This window comes from Phocoena phocoena, chromosome 18, assembly GCF_963924675.1.
Source record: "Phocoena phocoena chromosome 18, mPhoPho1.1, whole genome shotgun sequence".
In the NCBI taxonomy this organism is placed as follows: domain Eukaryota; kingdom Metazoa; phylum Chordata; class Mammalia; order Artiodactyla; family Phocoenidae; genus Phocoena; species Phocoena phocoena.
In genome coordinates, this window is record NC_089236.1 from 310092 (window position 1) to 327015 (window position 16924).

The 16924-nt window shown below is 38.1% G+C and overlaps 1 protein-coding gene across 1 annotated transcript in view; it reads left to right on the plus strand.

Annotated features, from left to right (window-relative positions):
- Window positions 1-16573, plus strand: part of RNF17 (ring finger protein 17) — a 109528-nt gene extending 92955 nt beyond the window's left edge. The window contains exons 27-35 of the mRNA XM_065896316.1: window positions 2728-2847; window positions 3827-3907; window positions 6209-6334; window positions 7480-7536; window positions 9321-9437; window positions 10582-10750; window positions 12857-12992; window positions 14845-15034; window positions 16475-16573. Coding sequence (XP_065752388.1) covers window positions 2728-2847; window positions 3827-3907; window positions 6209-6334; window positions 7480-7536; window positions 9321-9437; window positions 10582-10750; window positions 12857-12992; window positions 14845-15034; window positions 16475-16573 — 1095 coding nt within the window. The remainder of the gene's footprint in view (window positions 1-2727; window positions 2848-3826; window positions 3908-6208; window positions 6335-7479; window positions 7537-9320; window positions 9438-10581; window positions 10751-12856; window positions 12993-14844; window positions 15035-16474) is intronic.
- Window positions 16574-16924: the final 351 nt, after the last annotated feature.

A 16924-nucleotide genomic window follows, 5' to 3' on the forward strand; every position in this document is an offset into this window, starting at 1 on the left:
TTAATATACATAACTCAATTTCTTTCTCATATACTAGCAGTGAACAGATGGAATTTGAAATAAAAAACAATACCATTTTACGTTAGCACCCCCAAAACAAAATACTTAGGTATAAATCTAACAAAATATATACAAAGATATATAAGAGGAAAACTGCAGAACTCTGATGAACAAAATCAAAGAACAAAATTAATGGAGCAACACTCTGTTCTTGGATAGGAAGACTCGATGTCAAGATGTCAAGTCTTTTCAACTGTATTTATGGATTCAGTGCAATCCTAGTCAAAATTCCAGCAAGTTATTTTGTGGATATCAGCAAACTTTATTCTTAAGTTTATATGGAGAGACAAAAGAGTCAGGATAGACAACACAATATTGAAGGAGAAGAACAAAGTTAAAGGACTGACAACGCTAGGCTTCAAGACTTAGTATAAAGTTAATCGAGACAGCGTGGTATTGGCAAAGCAAAATACAAATAGATCAATGGAATAGACTAGAGAACACAGAAATAAACCCACATAAATATAGTCAATGATCTTTGACAAAGGAGCAATGGCAATGCAACTGAGCAAAGATAGTCTTCTCAGCAAATGGTGCTGGAACAATGGAACATCCACATGCAAAAAAATCTAGACACAGATTTCATACCTTCCATAAAAATCATCTCTAAATGGACTACAGACCTAAATGTAAAACATAAAACTGTAAGACTAGAAAGACAACATAGAAACATAGATGACCTTTAATATGGCAATGACTTTTTAGATACAGCACCAAAGACATGACCCATGAAAGAAATAAGGTACAAGCTGGACTTCATTAAAATTAAAAACTTATCCTCTGCAAAAGACAATGTCAGGATTATGAGAAAACAAGCTAAACACTGGGAGAAAATACTTGCAAAATATACATCTGATAAAGGACTGTTATCCAAAATATACAAAGAACTCTTAAAATTTAACAGTAAGAAAACAAGCCAATTTAAAAAATGGACCACAGACCTTAACAGATACCTCACCAAAGGAGACATACAGATGGCAAATAAGGATATGAAAAGAAGTTCCACATCATATGTCACCAGGGAAATGCAAGTTAATACAAGATAGCACTACACATATACTAGAATGGCCAAAATTTGGAACAGACGACACCAAATGCTGGTGAGGATATGGAGCAACTGAAACCCTCCACTGCTGGTGGGAGTGCACGGTGGTACATCCACTTTGGCAGACAGTTTGGCAGTTTCTCAACAACTAAATCTACTCTTCACATATGATCCAGCAGTCGCACTCCTTGGTATTGTTGACCTGAAATAAACAGACTGCCAGATACTTCTCCAGCAAAGTTGGGTTTATTCAGGATCAGCAGAGAATTACAATTCAGGGTCTGCAGGAACGTGCAAGTTCCTGCAAAGCAAGGAAAGGAGAACACGTTTATAGAGAAGAAAAGGAAGTGGGTATGGCTCTAGTAAACAAAGAGTCCGTGGCTTTTCATTGGCTGAGTCCTTCCCAGGAAAGAAGAAGAGTCTGTATTCCTCCTGTTGGGCTCTGCTATCATCAAAGGACATGGAGCTCCCCCTTTCTGATCTCCCAACTCTGTTTAATTGAGGTTTCTGTTTACTAAATTTTTACAGTATTTACCCAAAGGAGTTGAAAACATGTCCACACAAAAACCTGTTTATAAGAGCTTTATTCATAATTGCCAAACTTGGAGGCACCCAAGATGTCCTTCAGTAGGTGAACGGATAAATAAGCTGTAGTGTGCATTCATACAGTGCAATATTATTCAGTGCTAAAAAGAAATGAGCTATCAAGCCATGAAAAGCCATGGACGAACCTTAAATGCATATCACTAAGTGAAAGCAAGTCTGAAAAGGCTACATATACTGTATGACTCCAACTATATGACCTTCTAGAAAATGCAAAATATGGAGATAGTAAAAAGATGTTTGCCAGGGGTTGCGGGGAGGGAGGACAGAGGATTTTTAGGGCAATGAAAACACCCTTTGTTTTCACAGGGCATCTTTATACATTTGTCAGTCCCACAGGGTGTACATCACCAAGTGAACCCTAACGTAATCTATATGGACCTTGATTTTGACGTATCCATGTAGGTTCATGATTATAACAAATTACCACTGTGGTGCAGGATGTTACAGTGAGGGAGGCTGGGGTGTGAGGGAAATCTCTGTGCCTTTCTCTAAATTTTGCTGTGAACCCAAAATTCTTTAAAAAATGAAGTCTTTAGAAAGTTATTTTACAAAATTTGAGGAACATTGGATGACTTAAAAACAAGTTTCTTTCTCATAGGACTTCTCAGAACCTTTATTATGCAGTGTGATTCTCCAGGAAGGAAACATTACATGCAGAGTTTCCCAAACTGTGAAACTGAGGAATACTGAGAAATGTTCTTTTATTAAATGGAAATCAGGACTTCTAAAATACTTGGAAAAACAAAAGAAAAATTTTAAACATCCTCCAAAAAATTGATTATTCTCAAGAAAAGAAAAAGCTTTTGTTCATTTGTAAGAAAACCTTTTGACAGTGAGGTTTGATACACTATGGGATGAGGAAATACAGTGTTACTTTTTTTCTAGAGATTTTTTAAATCCAGATTTATATCTCCTTCTAGAATGTCTTTTTTTTAATTCTATTTAATACCAGGGAGTCTTTTCTGTCCCCTAGTTTTTAGTAGTAAGTTTTAATTATGAACTTTGTCCTGTTTCAGGTACAATATTTAGATCACGGATTCACTGAGAAGATTCCACAGTGTCATCTTTACCCTATTTTGCTATACCCTGATACACCCCAACTTTGTATTCCTTGTCAGCTCTATAATACCATACCTGTGAGTAAACAGAGATTTTATACGATGATTAATTTTAAAATACTGTCTTTATTAACAATAGTTTTCTAGAAATTAGAATGTAAGATGAAATCCCTTTCAGTGCAGCAAAAATAATATTTAGAAATAAGCTTACAAAGATAGCTAAAGGGCCTTTATGAAGAAAATGGCAGAACTATACTGAAGGATATAAAAATATCTGAATAAGTTAAGAGAGAGAATGTCTTCATAGATGGGAGTTTTGTTTGGAATTGTTAATTTTAGTTATGGTTCAAATAAAATTTCAAGAAATTTGAAGCTGGATCAGAGAAGGGAATGGTATATTAATTATCTCTTGCTATATAACAAATTAAGCTTAAAATTTAGTGGTCTAAATTGACAATAAGCTTTTTAAAAGTTTCATACAGTTTCTGTGGCTCAGGCATTGGGAACAGCTTAGCTGAGTGTTTTGGCTCAGGGTCCCTGATGACTCTGCAGCCAAGATGTGCACCAGAAATGCAATAACCCAAAGGACTGACTGGGCTGAAGAACCTGCTTCCAGATGCTCACTCACAGGGCACTGGCAGGAAGCTGGGGCTCCTCGTGGGCTTTTGGCAGGAGGCCCCAATTTCCTGGCCAAGTGAACCTCTTAACACATAAGACGTAATAGTCACTGCTCCTTAATAAATACACATTGTAGTCAGTTTACAAGCACTGCTTTGGCATATTGGCCTCTTTTAAAAGTTCTATGATGCTTTGTTTTTAGTGCAGGTTTATCTTTTTAAAGCATAAAATGCTTTAAGAGAGTAACATGGGGGGAAGCTGAGACAAATTATTAGTTTCTTAAGATCATTTTTATCATATACCCATGATATTCTCTGAAAACTGCCTATATATTTTGTCCTTCTCTCTAGTGTTACCTGTTTATGGCTACTTTTGTGTATCTTCATTTACTTCCTGCTTTTATTTTGTGAAAGAATCTGAGTTTATTAATCCCAAATAGGTCGGGAATGTCTGGCAACCAGATGCAGTAGAACTCCTTCAGGAACTGCTTTCAAAGAGAGAGGTGGAAGTTCACATTATGGTAATTTGTATTTAAAGCATATATCATTGGGACTTCCCTGGGAGTCCAGTCGTTAAGACTTCGCCTTCTGATGCAGGGGCTGTGGGTTTGATTCCCTGGTCGGGGAGCTAGGATCCCACATGCCTCTCGGCCAAGGGACCAAAACACAGAAGCAATATTGTAACAAATTCAATAAAGACTTTAAAAATGGTTCACATCAAAAAATCTTAAAACAACCAACTTCAAAAAAAAATTAAAAATAAAGCATATATCATTGATTTAGTTTATTAGCCATAAAGTGTTACAGGTAATATAATTTGAGGGATTTTTTTTATGAAGAACTATGTTCCTATGTGATTATCAGTTACTCGTTAACATAAAAGAAGTTACCACTTTGGTTCCTAGGCTCACTTTAAATAAATCTAATTTTGAGCAAGTTCCTGAGAACTTCCATAAGCAAGTAACTTGGAAGATTCCTTATTAACAACTTATTTTGACACAAGGAGAGTACTAAGGAAGTAGAGATGTTTATAAACACACATGGTAGTTTTCAGGATGGTGCTGTGTGTGTAGCACTGTGTTAGGTGCAGGTAATTCCCGTCCTCAAGGGCCCTGTCTAGTTAGTGAAACAGTGAGACACAAGACAAAACCCTAAAGACTTCACACCACAACTTGCCGAGAGCCAGACAGCTGGTAAAAAGAGTGAGTGTAATAGGAATGTAGAAATGGGAGTTGATGAAGTGCTCCTGACCAGGTAGGTGCGGAGACAGAAATGGGAAATGCATCTACTAGAACAGTAGAAGTTTTGGGAGGAGCAGCAGTGCGAATAGGGTTTAAGAGAAGTAGACGTCAGGCAGGAGGCCCCGCTGGGGGTTCTTGAGCAGTGAGGCAATGAGAAGATTCTCCTGGAGCTGTGTTGGAGGGTTCAGGCAGAAAGATAGAAAAACTTGAAGTGTTTCTGTATGAAAGGTGTGATGGCAGGCTAATAAAGACCTAAAAAGAGCCACAGACGCACTTAAATAAGAAAGTGGAGAAGCCTCTCCACCTCTGGTTATTCACAGCCTCTGTGGACAGTCGCGGCAGTCCTGCAGAGATGGGGACTGTTCAGGGTGTCCAGGTGGCTTTCTTGGCTGCGTAGCTTATTAGCCTAGGAAAACAGTGTGGCGTATACCAAGGCACTGGATCTCTCAGAAACCGTGCCCGTGCCTGCCCTTGCAGCCCTGCTGCCGTAGCGGACCTTCCCCAGAAGTGTTCCTCCTACCTTACGTGCTCATGGCACGGACCCGGTGCCTCTTACCTGCTGGGCTCTGTCCTGGGCCTGCAGGCACAGCAAGAGCCGAATAGAAGCTCCTGCCTCCGTTGAGCTTCCATTTTAGTGATGGGAAGTAAAATAAAAAATATATATATAGATGTTAAATAGTAGTGCTGGCTAGAAAAATGAATTCGGAAAGGCTGATAAGGAGAGGTGGGTGGGGGAGGAGATAACATTTTAAATACAGTGGTCAGAGAAGACATCCCTAAAAAGATAAAATTTGATTGAGACTTCCGAGTGGTGAGAGGACACACCACGCAGTTACCAGATCAGTGCAGAGAGCCGCAGGGCAGGAGACGCCTGGAGTGTCCAAGGAGCAGACGGAAGGACGGAGGTGGGAGGCCACCTGTGAGAGGTGCAGTTGTCACTGCGCGGAGGTGGATGTGATCTGACCTCACAATCTACTGTTTTCACTTTGCACTGGTGAAAACTGGATGGTAGAAAAAGGTAGAAGCAGGAGATCAGCTGGAAGGCGATTACACTTAACTCTGAGTTTGGACTAAGGTGGTACCAAGTGGAAACAGCGAAGAACGATCAGCTTATCAGTCATGTGCATTTTGGTACCTAATGTTTGAAAATAGACCCACGGGTTTGAAAGCTACTATATGACTCCTAGACTGTTGTTAATTTCTTCTGATTCCTGCCATTTTTGGATTTTTAACTAAACTTCATTTCTTTACCCCTGAGCATAACTTTTTCTTTCTCCTTCTACTTAGTATAAATTATTAGTATTATCTAAAGATGATATATAGCAAATTGTTTTCTTTACATAACTAGAAAACTCTACCTTATGGACATGTAAATATATTTTATAAAAACCAGAGTAGTAGCATTATTGCCTTGTTATCTGCCAAAATACCAGGAAGAAAATTTTACAAAACGAGTCACTAGTCAAACTAGTAATACTGTGAATGTCAGAAATCTAATTTCATTTTTGCCGACTGTAAAATTTTAATCTTCAAGCAGACTTTATTTTTGTAGTAATAATCTCCTTTATTGAACTTAAATAGGAATTACCAGAAAATCCATGGGAGAAATTATCTATTCATCTCTATTTTGATGGAATGTCACTTTCTTATTTTATGGCACACCATAAGTATTGTACTTTTGAACATTCTGAGGAAATATTGAAGGAAGTAAGTGAACTATTTTTCTATAAAAATCTAAACTATAGAAAAAGGAGAAACTGGTTAAAATGTCATATTTTGTGTTTTGCCTCAGGCCTTCCATATAGTTCTACATGCCTGATATGTTAAGAGGGTCTAGAGGATTTGTAAATTCTTTGAGAAAGCAATACCCTATATCATGCTTTATAAAGTCCTAAAAAAGATTTCAATTGCATTAAGAGTCACTTAGTTTTCTATATCTTCAAACCTAATGAGAAGCTCATATGTTGTCTAACGTTGTTTGAATATAGATGTAAATTATAAAATCATAATGGAATTCACTGCCAGAAACGACCTTCTCCCAAGATAAAATGGTTTTGCCTTATATTCAGTATTATAACATTTACCCCAGTTTGCTTTCTTACAGGGAACTCAGAGCCAGATTTTAAGCTTAGCTTCAGTAAATAGCCCGTTCCCAGTTGCCTGGTGCTTCTGTTTATAATATTTTAAAAAACATAATTAGTCTGTTACAGATACGATTTCACATTGCAGGCTGCCACAAATACTTTATAGAAATAGGGTACTCATCATAAATAAGAATGTGAACATTTTATATAGCAAGATATTTTTAGACTTGCAGTTCACTTGTTAGGTTTTTGAATATTCATTTTAGTGATAGTACACAACCAAACAGTAGATGTTCAGTTCAATATAGGAAACTACTTTCTTCTCTCAAATAGGAAACTATGACATAACTTTGTACATGCAATGCTCACAGCTAGTTGTTTCTTTTGAGCATAGAGGTGTGTGTGTGTGTGCATGCATGTGTGCCCCCCGCGTGTTTGTGTAAAGGGTGTTTCATCTGTTAAACAGATTTTATAAAGATTACTTAGTCTCTCTGCCAGGTGTACTCTTCAGTGTGAACATTTAAAAGGAAAGGTAAGAGCTCCCACTCTTACTATAAACTGATGACAGTTGACATGCTTTTAGCATAATTTTGAGGATTCTTGTTGCAATATTAAGATCACTCAGAACACTAGATTTTCCCATAGTTAAGCTGAAATGAATGCCGACCAGGTCATGCACGCAGTTTTTGTGGGATGAAATATGAAAGTGCCTTAAAACAATATTACATAAAGATAGTTTTATTCATTAATAATACTATATTATTTCAGAAACCAACAGATTACAATAAAAAGTATGAGGAAGAGAGATGGGAAATAAGGTTTGAGGTAAGTCTCAATCTAAATATTTTGAAAATTTGGACACTTCATCAGTACAAATAATCTGATACAAGATCAGGAAGGTAAGCATAACAGCTTTATTGAGATAATTTACATACCATAAAATTCAGCTTTTTAAAGTGTACAAGTCAGTGGTTTTTAATATATTCATAGAGTTGCGCAATCATCACAACGATCTAATTCCACAACATTCCATCTCAGAAAGAAGCTCCATACCAGCAGCAGTCACTTTCCATTTCCCCTTCCCCAGTTTCCTGGAAACTGTTTCTGTGGGTTTGTCTGTTCTGGACGTTTCATATAAAGGGAACCATAGCCCTTTGTTACTGGCTTCTTTCATTCAGCATAATGTTTGCAGGGTTGAATCATGTTGTAGTATGTGTCCTTTTTATTGCTGAATAATATTCCATTATACAGATACACCACATTTTGTTTATCCATTCATCTGTTGATATTTTACCTTTACAGATAGTGAATTAAAGCTACTATGAACGTTTGTGTACAGATTTTTAAGTGGATGTCTGTTTTCAGTTCTCTTGAGTATGGACCTAGGAGTGGCATTACTAAGTCATATGGTGACTATGTTTACCATTTTGAGGAACTGTGAAACTGTTTTCCAAACCAGCGGCATCATTTTACTTTGGTACTAGGATTGTACAAGGGTTCCACTTTTTCCATATCCTCACCAAGACTTATCTGACCTTTTTCCTAGCCATCTTAGGGTAGGTGTGAAGATACAAGTCCCTTATCAGATATGATTTGCAAATGTTTTCTCCCATTCTGTGGGTTGTCTTTTCACTTTCTTGATGGTATCCTTTGATACACCAGAGTTTTAAATTTTGATGGAGTCTAGTTTATCCTTTTTATCTTATTTTTTCTTTTGTCACTTTTGCTTTTTGGTGCAAGAAGTGTTTTCGTAAGTAAAATGTTATCATTTAAAATTTTAAGTAGAATTTAATTCCTATAATTATAAAAATGACATGCTTGTTGTAAAGTGTTCTGTAACAAATCAGTAAAATTCAACAGTAGGTAGTCACTTCTTGCTGAAATCTAAGTGGTTCAAATATGTTTTGTTTTGCCACCAGTTTGGAAATGTTAAATAGTAATAAGTGAGTCTGCAAATTTGAATATGATTGTTTTAGTATTTATCACCATATTAATCACCATATTCAAGTGTTTTTTTAACTTACTAAAAGAAAAACCCCCTATATTTTTATATGTATATTTCTTTTAACAACTGCTAACTGCCTTGATCCTCTTTGGAATCATATAACTTTTAATTACTCCTTATGCTTTTATAGAGCTTAAGAGAGAGCACACTTTTTTCATGATTTTTAACTTAAATCTTCCTTTGTCATTTCATATATTAGTTTTTATTATAAAATACTCTAAATGAAATAGCACAGAAATGTGAAAAGTTGCCCCAATTCTACATCTTGAACACCCCAGTCCGTCCCACTAAGCAGCCGCAATTTGTTAATCATTCTTCTAGAGTTTTATGTGTTATATGTAAATATTATATATATAAGTAAATATGCCTGTGGGGGTTTTTTTTACACGAAATCTTTTTTTTGGGCATGGGACAAAAGATTGCTAAAGATCTTTTGTTATTTATCACATTTTGGTCCCACTACAACAAAATTATTTTGTGATTTTCAGTGTCTCAGCTAGATTTTTGCTAAATGAAAGTACATTGGCACTGTAATAAGCTTTAATAACGTGGTGGGTTTCTGTAATAGTCACTCTGAAATTGGAATTTATTTTTGGTGTTTTAGGAATTGCTCTTGCCTGAAACAGAGACTCCTGTTTTACCACCATATTTGTCTTCACCTCTTCCTCCCCCTGGAGAGCTCTACGCTGTTCAAGTTAAGCACGTTGTCTCACCCAGCGAAGTACGTGATTCCAGTAATGCTGGTGGTTAAAAACATGACAGGCAGTCTCGGTCTTTAACTCTAGGGTTGAGTCTCCACATTTCCATCTTCCTGATTTTCATAGCTGACAGCTGGTGGCCGCTAGGTTGCCTGCCCTATAATGTCCTCTTCAGACACTTGTTTGTACTTAATGAGGCAAGTGTTCCTTAATCACTGTTGGGTTTTCCAAGTATTGTGTAGCTTTTTCAATCAAATATTTAGATTAAGTTGGAACTTATTTCCACCTGTGAAATCTTATTAAACATCTCATTCCCCTGTCCTCTTCCTACATTGAACTTAGGTGCTCTTTATTCGTTGTTTTTCCATACCACTTATCACCTTGTAACAACACACTGTGCCACTTCCTTATTTTCTTTGTCTGCTTCTTCCCACTAGAATGTAATTCCTTGAGGACAGGGATTTTTGTCTGTTTTCGTCAGAGGTGTATCCCTAGAACCTAGAATACTGCCTGATATAGTAGGCACTCAGTAAATATTGACTGAATGAGTAAGTACACTAAAGAAAATTCAATTATATATGCTTGGCCTAACAAGAGAGAAAGAAATGACAAATTAAGTGGCCAGGCAGTCCCTCAGCCATTTTTACACAGTAAACCATTCTTTTCACAGACAAGAAGAATTTGCTCCATAATTTCATCAGAGAACATAGTAGTGCAAACTATTGTTGGTTTTTATGATTTTTAATTAGTTATTAGTCGCCACATAAATTACCCCAAATTGAGCAGCATAAAACAACACACGTGAAAGTCGGGAATCCAGGATCTCGGGTTGCAGTCGGGGTGTGTGTGTGGGGTGTGCAGGATCCACTTCCAGAGCCCGAGTGCTGGGCCCCAGCCCCACGGGCCCGGGTCTGCACGCTCCCCTGGTGGGCTGAGCGCCACCAAGGCAGAGACCACGCCTTTGACAACCTGGGCTCGGTGGTCACATACCGCCGCCGCTGTCGTGCTTTCCAGTCACAAAGAGCAAGTCTGGTTTGCTGTGGGGACTTGACTCTGTGAGGACTGTGAGGCCGTTGCTGGGGACTGGCTGCGCAGTCGTTCTGTCCACATCATGAATACTAAAAATTACAGAATCTGAACTTTCTCCCTTCCCTTCTCCCCACTTAGGTGTATATTTGCCTTGACTCTGTAGACAACTATAATCTGGTTAAGCAGCATGATGACACAGTTGACAGTGGAGTCAGCTGGGAACCTGAGCCTGAGAGCCTTGAGGAAGCGCTAGGGAGGTTCAATGTGGATGTGGAGACATTCCGTCCTCTGACGGACTTCAGAACAGGTACTAAACTTTCAGATTAAAACGGGATTCCTAATGAAGCCACTGTTTTGTTTCAGTGCTGATAAGATTGGGTTGTTTCTAAGGTTAACTGGTATTTTTATCACCCTCACTTGATATGGTGGGCTGAGCGCCATATCAAGTGAGGGTCTCTTGCCTTGGGGTGCTTTTGTTATCACATTACTCATGGACTGTTTGTGCAGCCTCCCTTGAGAGAAGAGCATAGTGAGGAAGGAATTGTTTCTTCCAGATTATAAATTAATTTACAAAAGTGACAGTTTATTTTTTCACTCATTGAGCAAATACTTAAGAGCACCTATTTGTGCCAGGTGCCCTCCTTAAGTGCTGTGGCACATGGTCTCTTGCCTTGGGGCGCTTTTGTTTTTCAAAGCTCAGGTCGAACTGTAACATTGACTGCATGAAGGTGGCTTTTCTGAGCTTGTAATTTTGCCAGTAGCTCAGATTGTGAGTTGTTACTTGGACCTGAACGGCACTTATTTTAATTACAAGCCACCTAAGCTGCTAATTGTGGTGTGGGTAAGCAGAACTCAGATTGTGTTGAGTCCTGCCAGCATGGGTGAAACCCTGATTTTTTTCCCTTTCTATTTCCCTATCTTTATTAAATATATGGCATTCTCCTATGAGGAAAATGCATCTAGTTACTGGTGATGACGGTTCCTGAATACAAGGAGTGGTGTCTACACATTTTATCAGTATGTGATGTATAGGGATGTATTCATCCTTGGTATTTTGTTCATATCAGAGGATAATTTAGCAAAGGAAAACATCAGTCTGACGTCCTGTCTGATTTTACTTAATGAGATTTTAATCACTTGTGACCCATGTTTGGCTGATAAACACCACTTGCTGTTCCCTCTGCCTGGAAAGTTCTGGGATGTGTATGTAGCAGGGTCTCTGCTCAGCTATCCTCGAATGGCAGCTCTTCCCTGATGCATCCCACCCCACCCCCTCCTCCCCTCCTCCCGGCATTTAAGGCAGCACCACAGCAGGGACTCTGTGCCACAGCACTTAAGGAGGGCACCTGGCACAAATAGGTGCTCTTAAGTATTTGCTCAATGAGTGAAAAAATAAACTGTCACTTTTGTAAATTAATTTATAATCTGGAAGAAACAATTCCTTCCTCACTGTGCTCTTCTCTCAAGGGAGGCTGCACAAACAGTCCATGAGTAATGTGATAATTCACGGAGCTATACATACATGTGTGCATTTTTTCTGTGGTGGTTCTTCAATTATGTATATGTACAAGTTGATTCATAGACAAGTGCTTATTAAATATGTATGGAATCTATATTGAAGGAGCTGAATAAGGAATCTATTTAGGTAACACGTTGAGGATATGTGGTTGAAGTGGGTTGGGAGTATATTGTGAAGAACCCTGTATATTGCAGTCTAAGGACTTGGTACTGCAGACAGTTAAGATGCCATTGACATTTTTTAAACTACAGAGCAATGGAATTGGATTGGAGGAGAAGGAAATTAAAAGTAGGAATAACAGAAACCATTTTACTATCATTTGCAGAAGACAACTGCCCAAAGGAACAAAAATCGGGGGCATATAAGAAGTGGGAACAATGGAAGGATGGTTTAAGCCTTGGGTGGTGGAAGAACTAGGACTCTGAGAATGGAGAGGTGTCTTTCTTCCAGCCTTTTCATAACTTAGGAATTAAGAAAAACAAGGTTTATAAAGTATAAACAGAAAAAAGAGCATAAGCCAACATGTGGCTAACTGTTGAGTGTTTAATTCTGAACAATGGGTAATTGGTGATTATATTTTCTTTGTACTTTACTGTATTTTAAAAAAAAAAAAAAAAAAACGTTTTTAAGAAAATAAAAGGCAATGTGGGGCTTCCCTGGTGGCGCAGTGGTTGAGAGTCTGCCTGCTGATGCAGGGGACACGGGTTCGTGCCCCGGTCCGGGAAGATCCCACATGCCGCAGAGTGGCTAGGCCCGTGAGCCATGGCCGCTGAGCCTGTGCGTCCGGAGCCTGTGCTCCGCAACGGGAGAGGCCACAACAGTGAGAGGCCCGCGTACCACAAAAAAAAAAAAGAAAAAAAAGGCAATGCGATTTTCCCCTTTTTGTCTTTTCAGAAATGCCTTGCCTTGCAGAATATGACGATGGCGTATGGTACAGAGCAAAGATTGTTGCCATTAAAGAATTTAATCCTCTGGCTGTCCTGGTACAATTTGTTGATTATGGATCAACTGAAAAGCTGACAATAAACAGGTTAAAAAAACAAAAATGTAAACTTAGTTGAATTAGGATTCTTAGTTTTCTATTCTTTTTTTTTTTAAATAATTGAAAAGATTTTGCCTCTTTTTAAAAGAAAAAAATCTATTTTAAAGCTGCTTATATATTGGGAGTATTTTCTATCTAAAAGTTATTTTTTATTGTGGTAAAATATACATAACATAAAATTTACCATGTTAAAAAATAAATTTTAAAAAATTCTTAGAGAAAAAATTTACATTAGCCATTTTTAAGTATACAGTTAACTGGCATTAAGTATTCAGTGTTGTGTGACCATTGCTACTGTCCATTTTCAGGACTTTTTCATAACCCCAAATAGAAACTGTACCCCTCAATAACATTCCATTTCCTTTCCCTCAGCTCTCGGTAACCCCTCTTAGAGTCCCTGTATGAATTTGCTTATTTTAGGTTCTTCATCAAGTGTAATCATAAGTATTTGTCCTTTTATGTCTGATTTATTTTACTTACAATGATGTTTTCAGAGTTCATCCAATTGAAGCATGTGTCAGAATTTCATTACTTTTATGACTAAATAATATTTCGTTTTTATGTATATACCACATTTTGTTTATCTGTTGATGGACACTTGGTCTGTGAATAATGCTATGAACACTGACATACAAAGAGCCGTTTTGAGTTCCTGCTTTCAGCTGTTTGGGGGTATTATATACCTCAAAATGGAATTGCGGGACCATATGATAATTCTGTGTTTAACTTTTTCAGGAAATGCCAAACTTTTCCATAGTAGCTATACTATTTATATTTCCACCAGCAACGCACAGGAGTTCCATTTTCTCCACATCCTTGCCGACACTGTTATTTTCCAACTTTTTTTATTGTTGTTTGTGATACTTTTTTAATAGTGGTAAAATACACATATCATAAAGTCTAACATCTTAACCATTTTTAGAAGTATAGTTAAGTAGTGTTAACTTTCTTTACATTGTTAGTGCAACCAATCTCCAGAACTCTCTTCATTTTGGAAAACTGAAACTAACCCTGTGCCTATTAAACGATCCCTCATTCCCTCTTCATCCAGCCCGTCAACCACGGTTCCGCTTTCCCATCTCTATGAATTTTGATTGTAGGTATCTCATACGTCTTTCTGTAACTGGCTTATTTCACTTAGCATGATGTCAAGGTTCAACTATGTCATAGCATATGTTAGAATTTTCTTCTTTTTTAAGGCTGAATAATATTCCACCATATGTACGTAACACATTTTATTTATCCATGCACCCATCAGTGGATACTTGGCTATTGTGAACGATGCTATGAACATGGGTGTACAAAAATCTCTTCATGACCCTGCTTTAAATATACTCAGAAGTGGAGTTGCTTCTTCTTAGTATTTGGAGGAACCACCGAACTTCCCCACAGTAGCATTTTGCATTCCCACCAAATGTCCAAGGGTTCCAGTTTTCCTCTGTATCCTCACCAACACCTGTTAGCTTCCGTTTTTGTTTGTTTGTTTAATGGTAGCCATCCTAATGGGTGTGAGGTGAAATCACATCGTGGCTTTGATTTGCATTTCCCTGATGATTAGTGATGCTGAGCACCTTTTCATTTGCTTGTTGGCCGTTTATATCTCTTCCTTGGAGAAATGTCTTTTTTAATGTGTATTTTCTCTCATTCTGTACGTTGCCTTTTCACTCTGTTGACTGTGCCCTTTGCACAGTTTTAAATTTTGATATAATCAAAATTTTTTCTTCTGTTGCCTGTGCTTTTGGTGTCATATCCAAGAATCACTGCCAAATACAACACCATTAACTTTTCCTCGAATTGTGACATTCCTAACATTTTAATTTAAGGATTTCTTTTGTGACAGACTTTGTCAAATTCCTCTTCATCTTATGCAGTATCCAGCCCGAGCCATAAAGGTTCTCTTGGCAGGGTTTAAACCTCCCTTAAGAGATACAGGAAAGGCAAGAATACCGTACTGTCCCAAGTGGAGCATGGAAGCATTGTGGGCTATGATAGACTGTCTTCAAGGAAAACAACTTTATGCTTCTTCCATGGTAAATATCTGTCTTAATGTCTTAATTAGCCAAAATACTTTCAAAGCTATTTCAGGGATCCCTGTTAACTTTCTAAAGTGCTTTTTATCTCTGCAGCTCTAGATGCAAAAACGCTTTAAAGCATTTGATGTTGTAAATACTATAGGATTAATCTTAAGGCTTGTTCAAATGTCTTAGTTTATATTTTACAACCTTTTGATTAGCCCTGCAATGATATAAAATATCAGTGATGTAATGACTAAGATGAAAAATGATCAAGATGAGTATCCTATAATCAAAGAACTGATAATGAGGAAAACATGTAAACTACTAATACAAGGTAGAATGAAATAAATGCTATAAAAAAGGTATAGGCATCTTTGGGGTGTGGGTGTGGGGAGAGAAGCAGGAGCGATGAGTTCTGTCTGGAGAGATCAGGGTAGGGTGTCTGAGCCCCTGCTTAGGAGGTACTCGAGTGCTTATTCAGTTAAGTACGACCGGGAGAAAGTGACATTTGAGCTGCATCCTAAGAGTAGAAAAGACCAGAAAGGGGATTCTGGTCAGAGTCAGAGAAAGGTTCAAATGGTGCTCATATCATAACTGTACTTACTTTGAATTGTTTAATGCAGGAGAAGGTCCAGAAAAGAAAATTCAGATCATGCTTGGTATAAATATGCTTTCTACTTGAGGGTTAGTCACAAAGGGGTGGCTCAGAGGCCACATCTGGCTTGTAACCATGTTTGATTCAGTGCACAGCTGTTATAAAATTGGAAAATTATACAAAAAGTCTTATTTCTAAGTACTACAAAATCTTCTGGAATGCCAGCTAGCACCAGCGGGGCAACAGCAGTCCCTCTAGGTGGAAGCATGCTCTTCGGTTCACCCTAGTCCTCACCACTGCTGTTTCAGTCCAGCTCGCCCTGGTTTGGGGACCCGAGATTTGGGGGATTTCTGATATACTGGCTGTGGCAAGAATGAGCTCTTAATGAAGCAGTGCTATTACTAGAAAGTGCTTTTTCAAAACCTCTGTACATACCATGTTCCCGTGTGTGCAGTGGTGTAAATAGCTTATGCAGGGTTTCTCTCAAGAAGCCAGTGAAAATAACAAATGTTCCTATAAATACATGTGTATTCACCTCTATGAGTAACACTCAAAATTTGGTGACTGTAATGCCGAAAGGTATGCTTTATGTGTAGAATGTAAATGAATTTTAACAGAGATGGTAGTATTAAAGCCCACTGGCTCAATCTAGGAAAACTTTGGGGAGAGTTACATTTTAAATAAAGTAAAAGATGGAAAGAATGAGACTTAGCAAGAAACCATCAAGATACCTTTTGAAAGTAACAGCGTATAAATTATAAATAAACTTAGAGAATGCCTTGTCCCTCCTGCCAGTTGTAGGAGGAACAGGCAGCAACGACATGATGGTGTTTTCTTGACATGTATCTTTTTAATTTTAGGCTCAGGTACCACAACAAATAGTGACATTATATGAAGATGAACGGTATCCAGTTCATATGTCATTAGTAGAAATGGGGCTTGCAGACCAAGATGAGTGATGTAAGTACCACGACTTCTTATTCACCCTCATAGTCAGCATACGGCATGTGACTGATGTAGCAGAGATTCATACTAAATTGCCCTGAAAAGCACCTTTGGCCTTTCCTTGACTTGTCAAAGGAATGACAACAAAGCTCGACCAGAGTCTCTCTTGTAGATCTCTCCTTCATAGGCCCTTCTTACCTATTGCGTACCAGCAACAAAGAGGTTCCATAGCTATAAAGACGCTTGGGACGGCTGTCCTGACCATGCATGGTGCCAGGTGGTTATGGGGGCAAGGAGGAGAGCAGCAGAAAGCGGGCACTATAAATAATTTAAGCACAGAACTCTGTGCTACACGTGCAGCACTG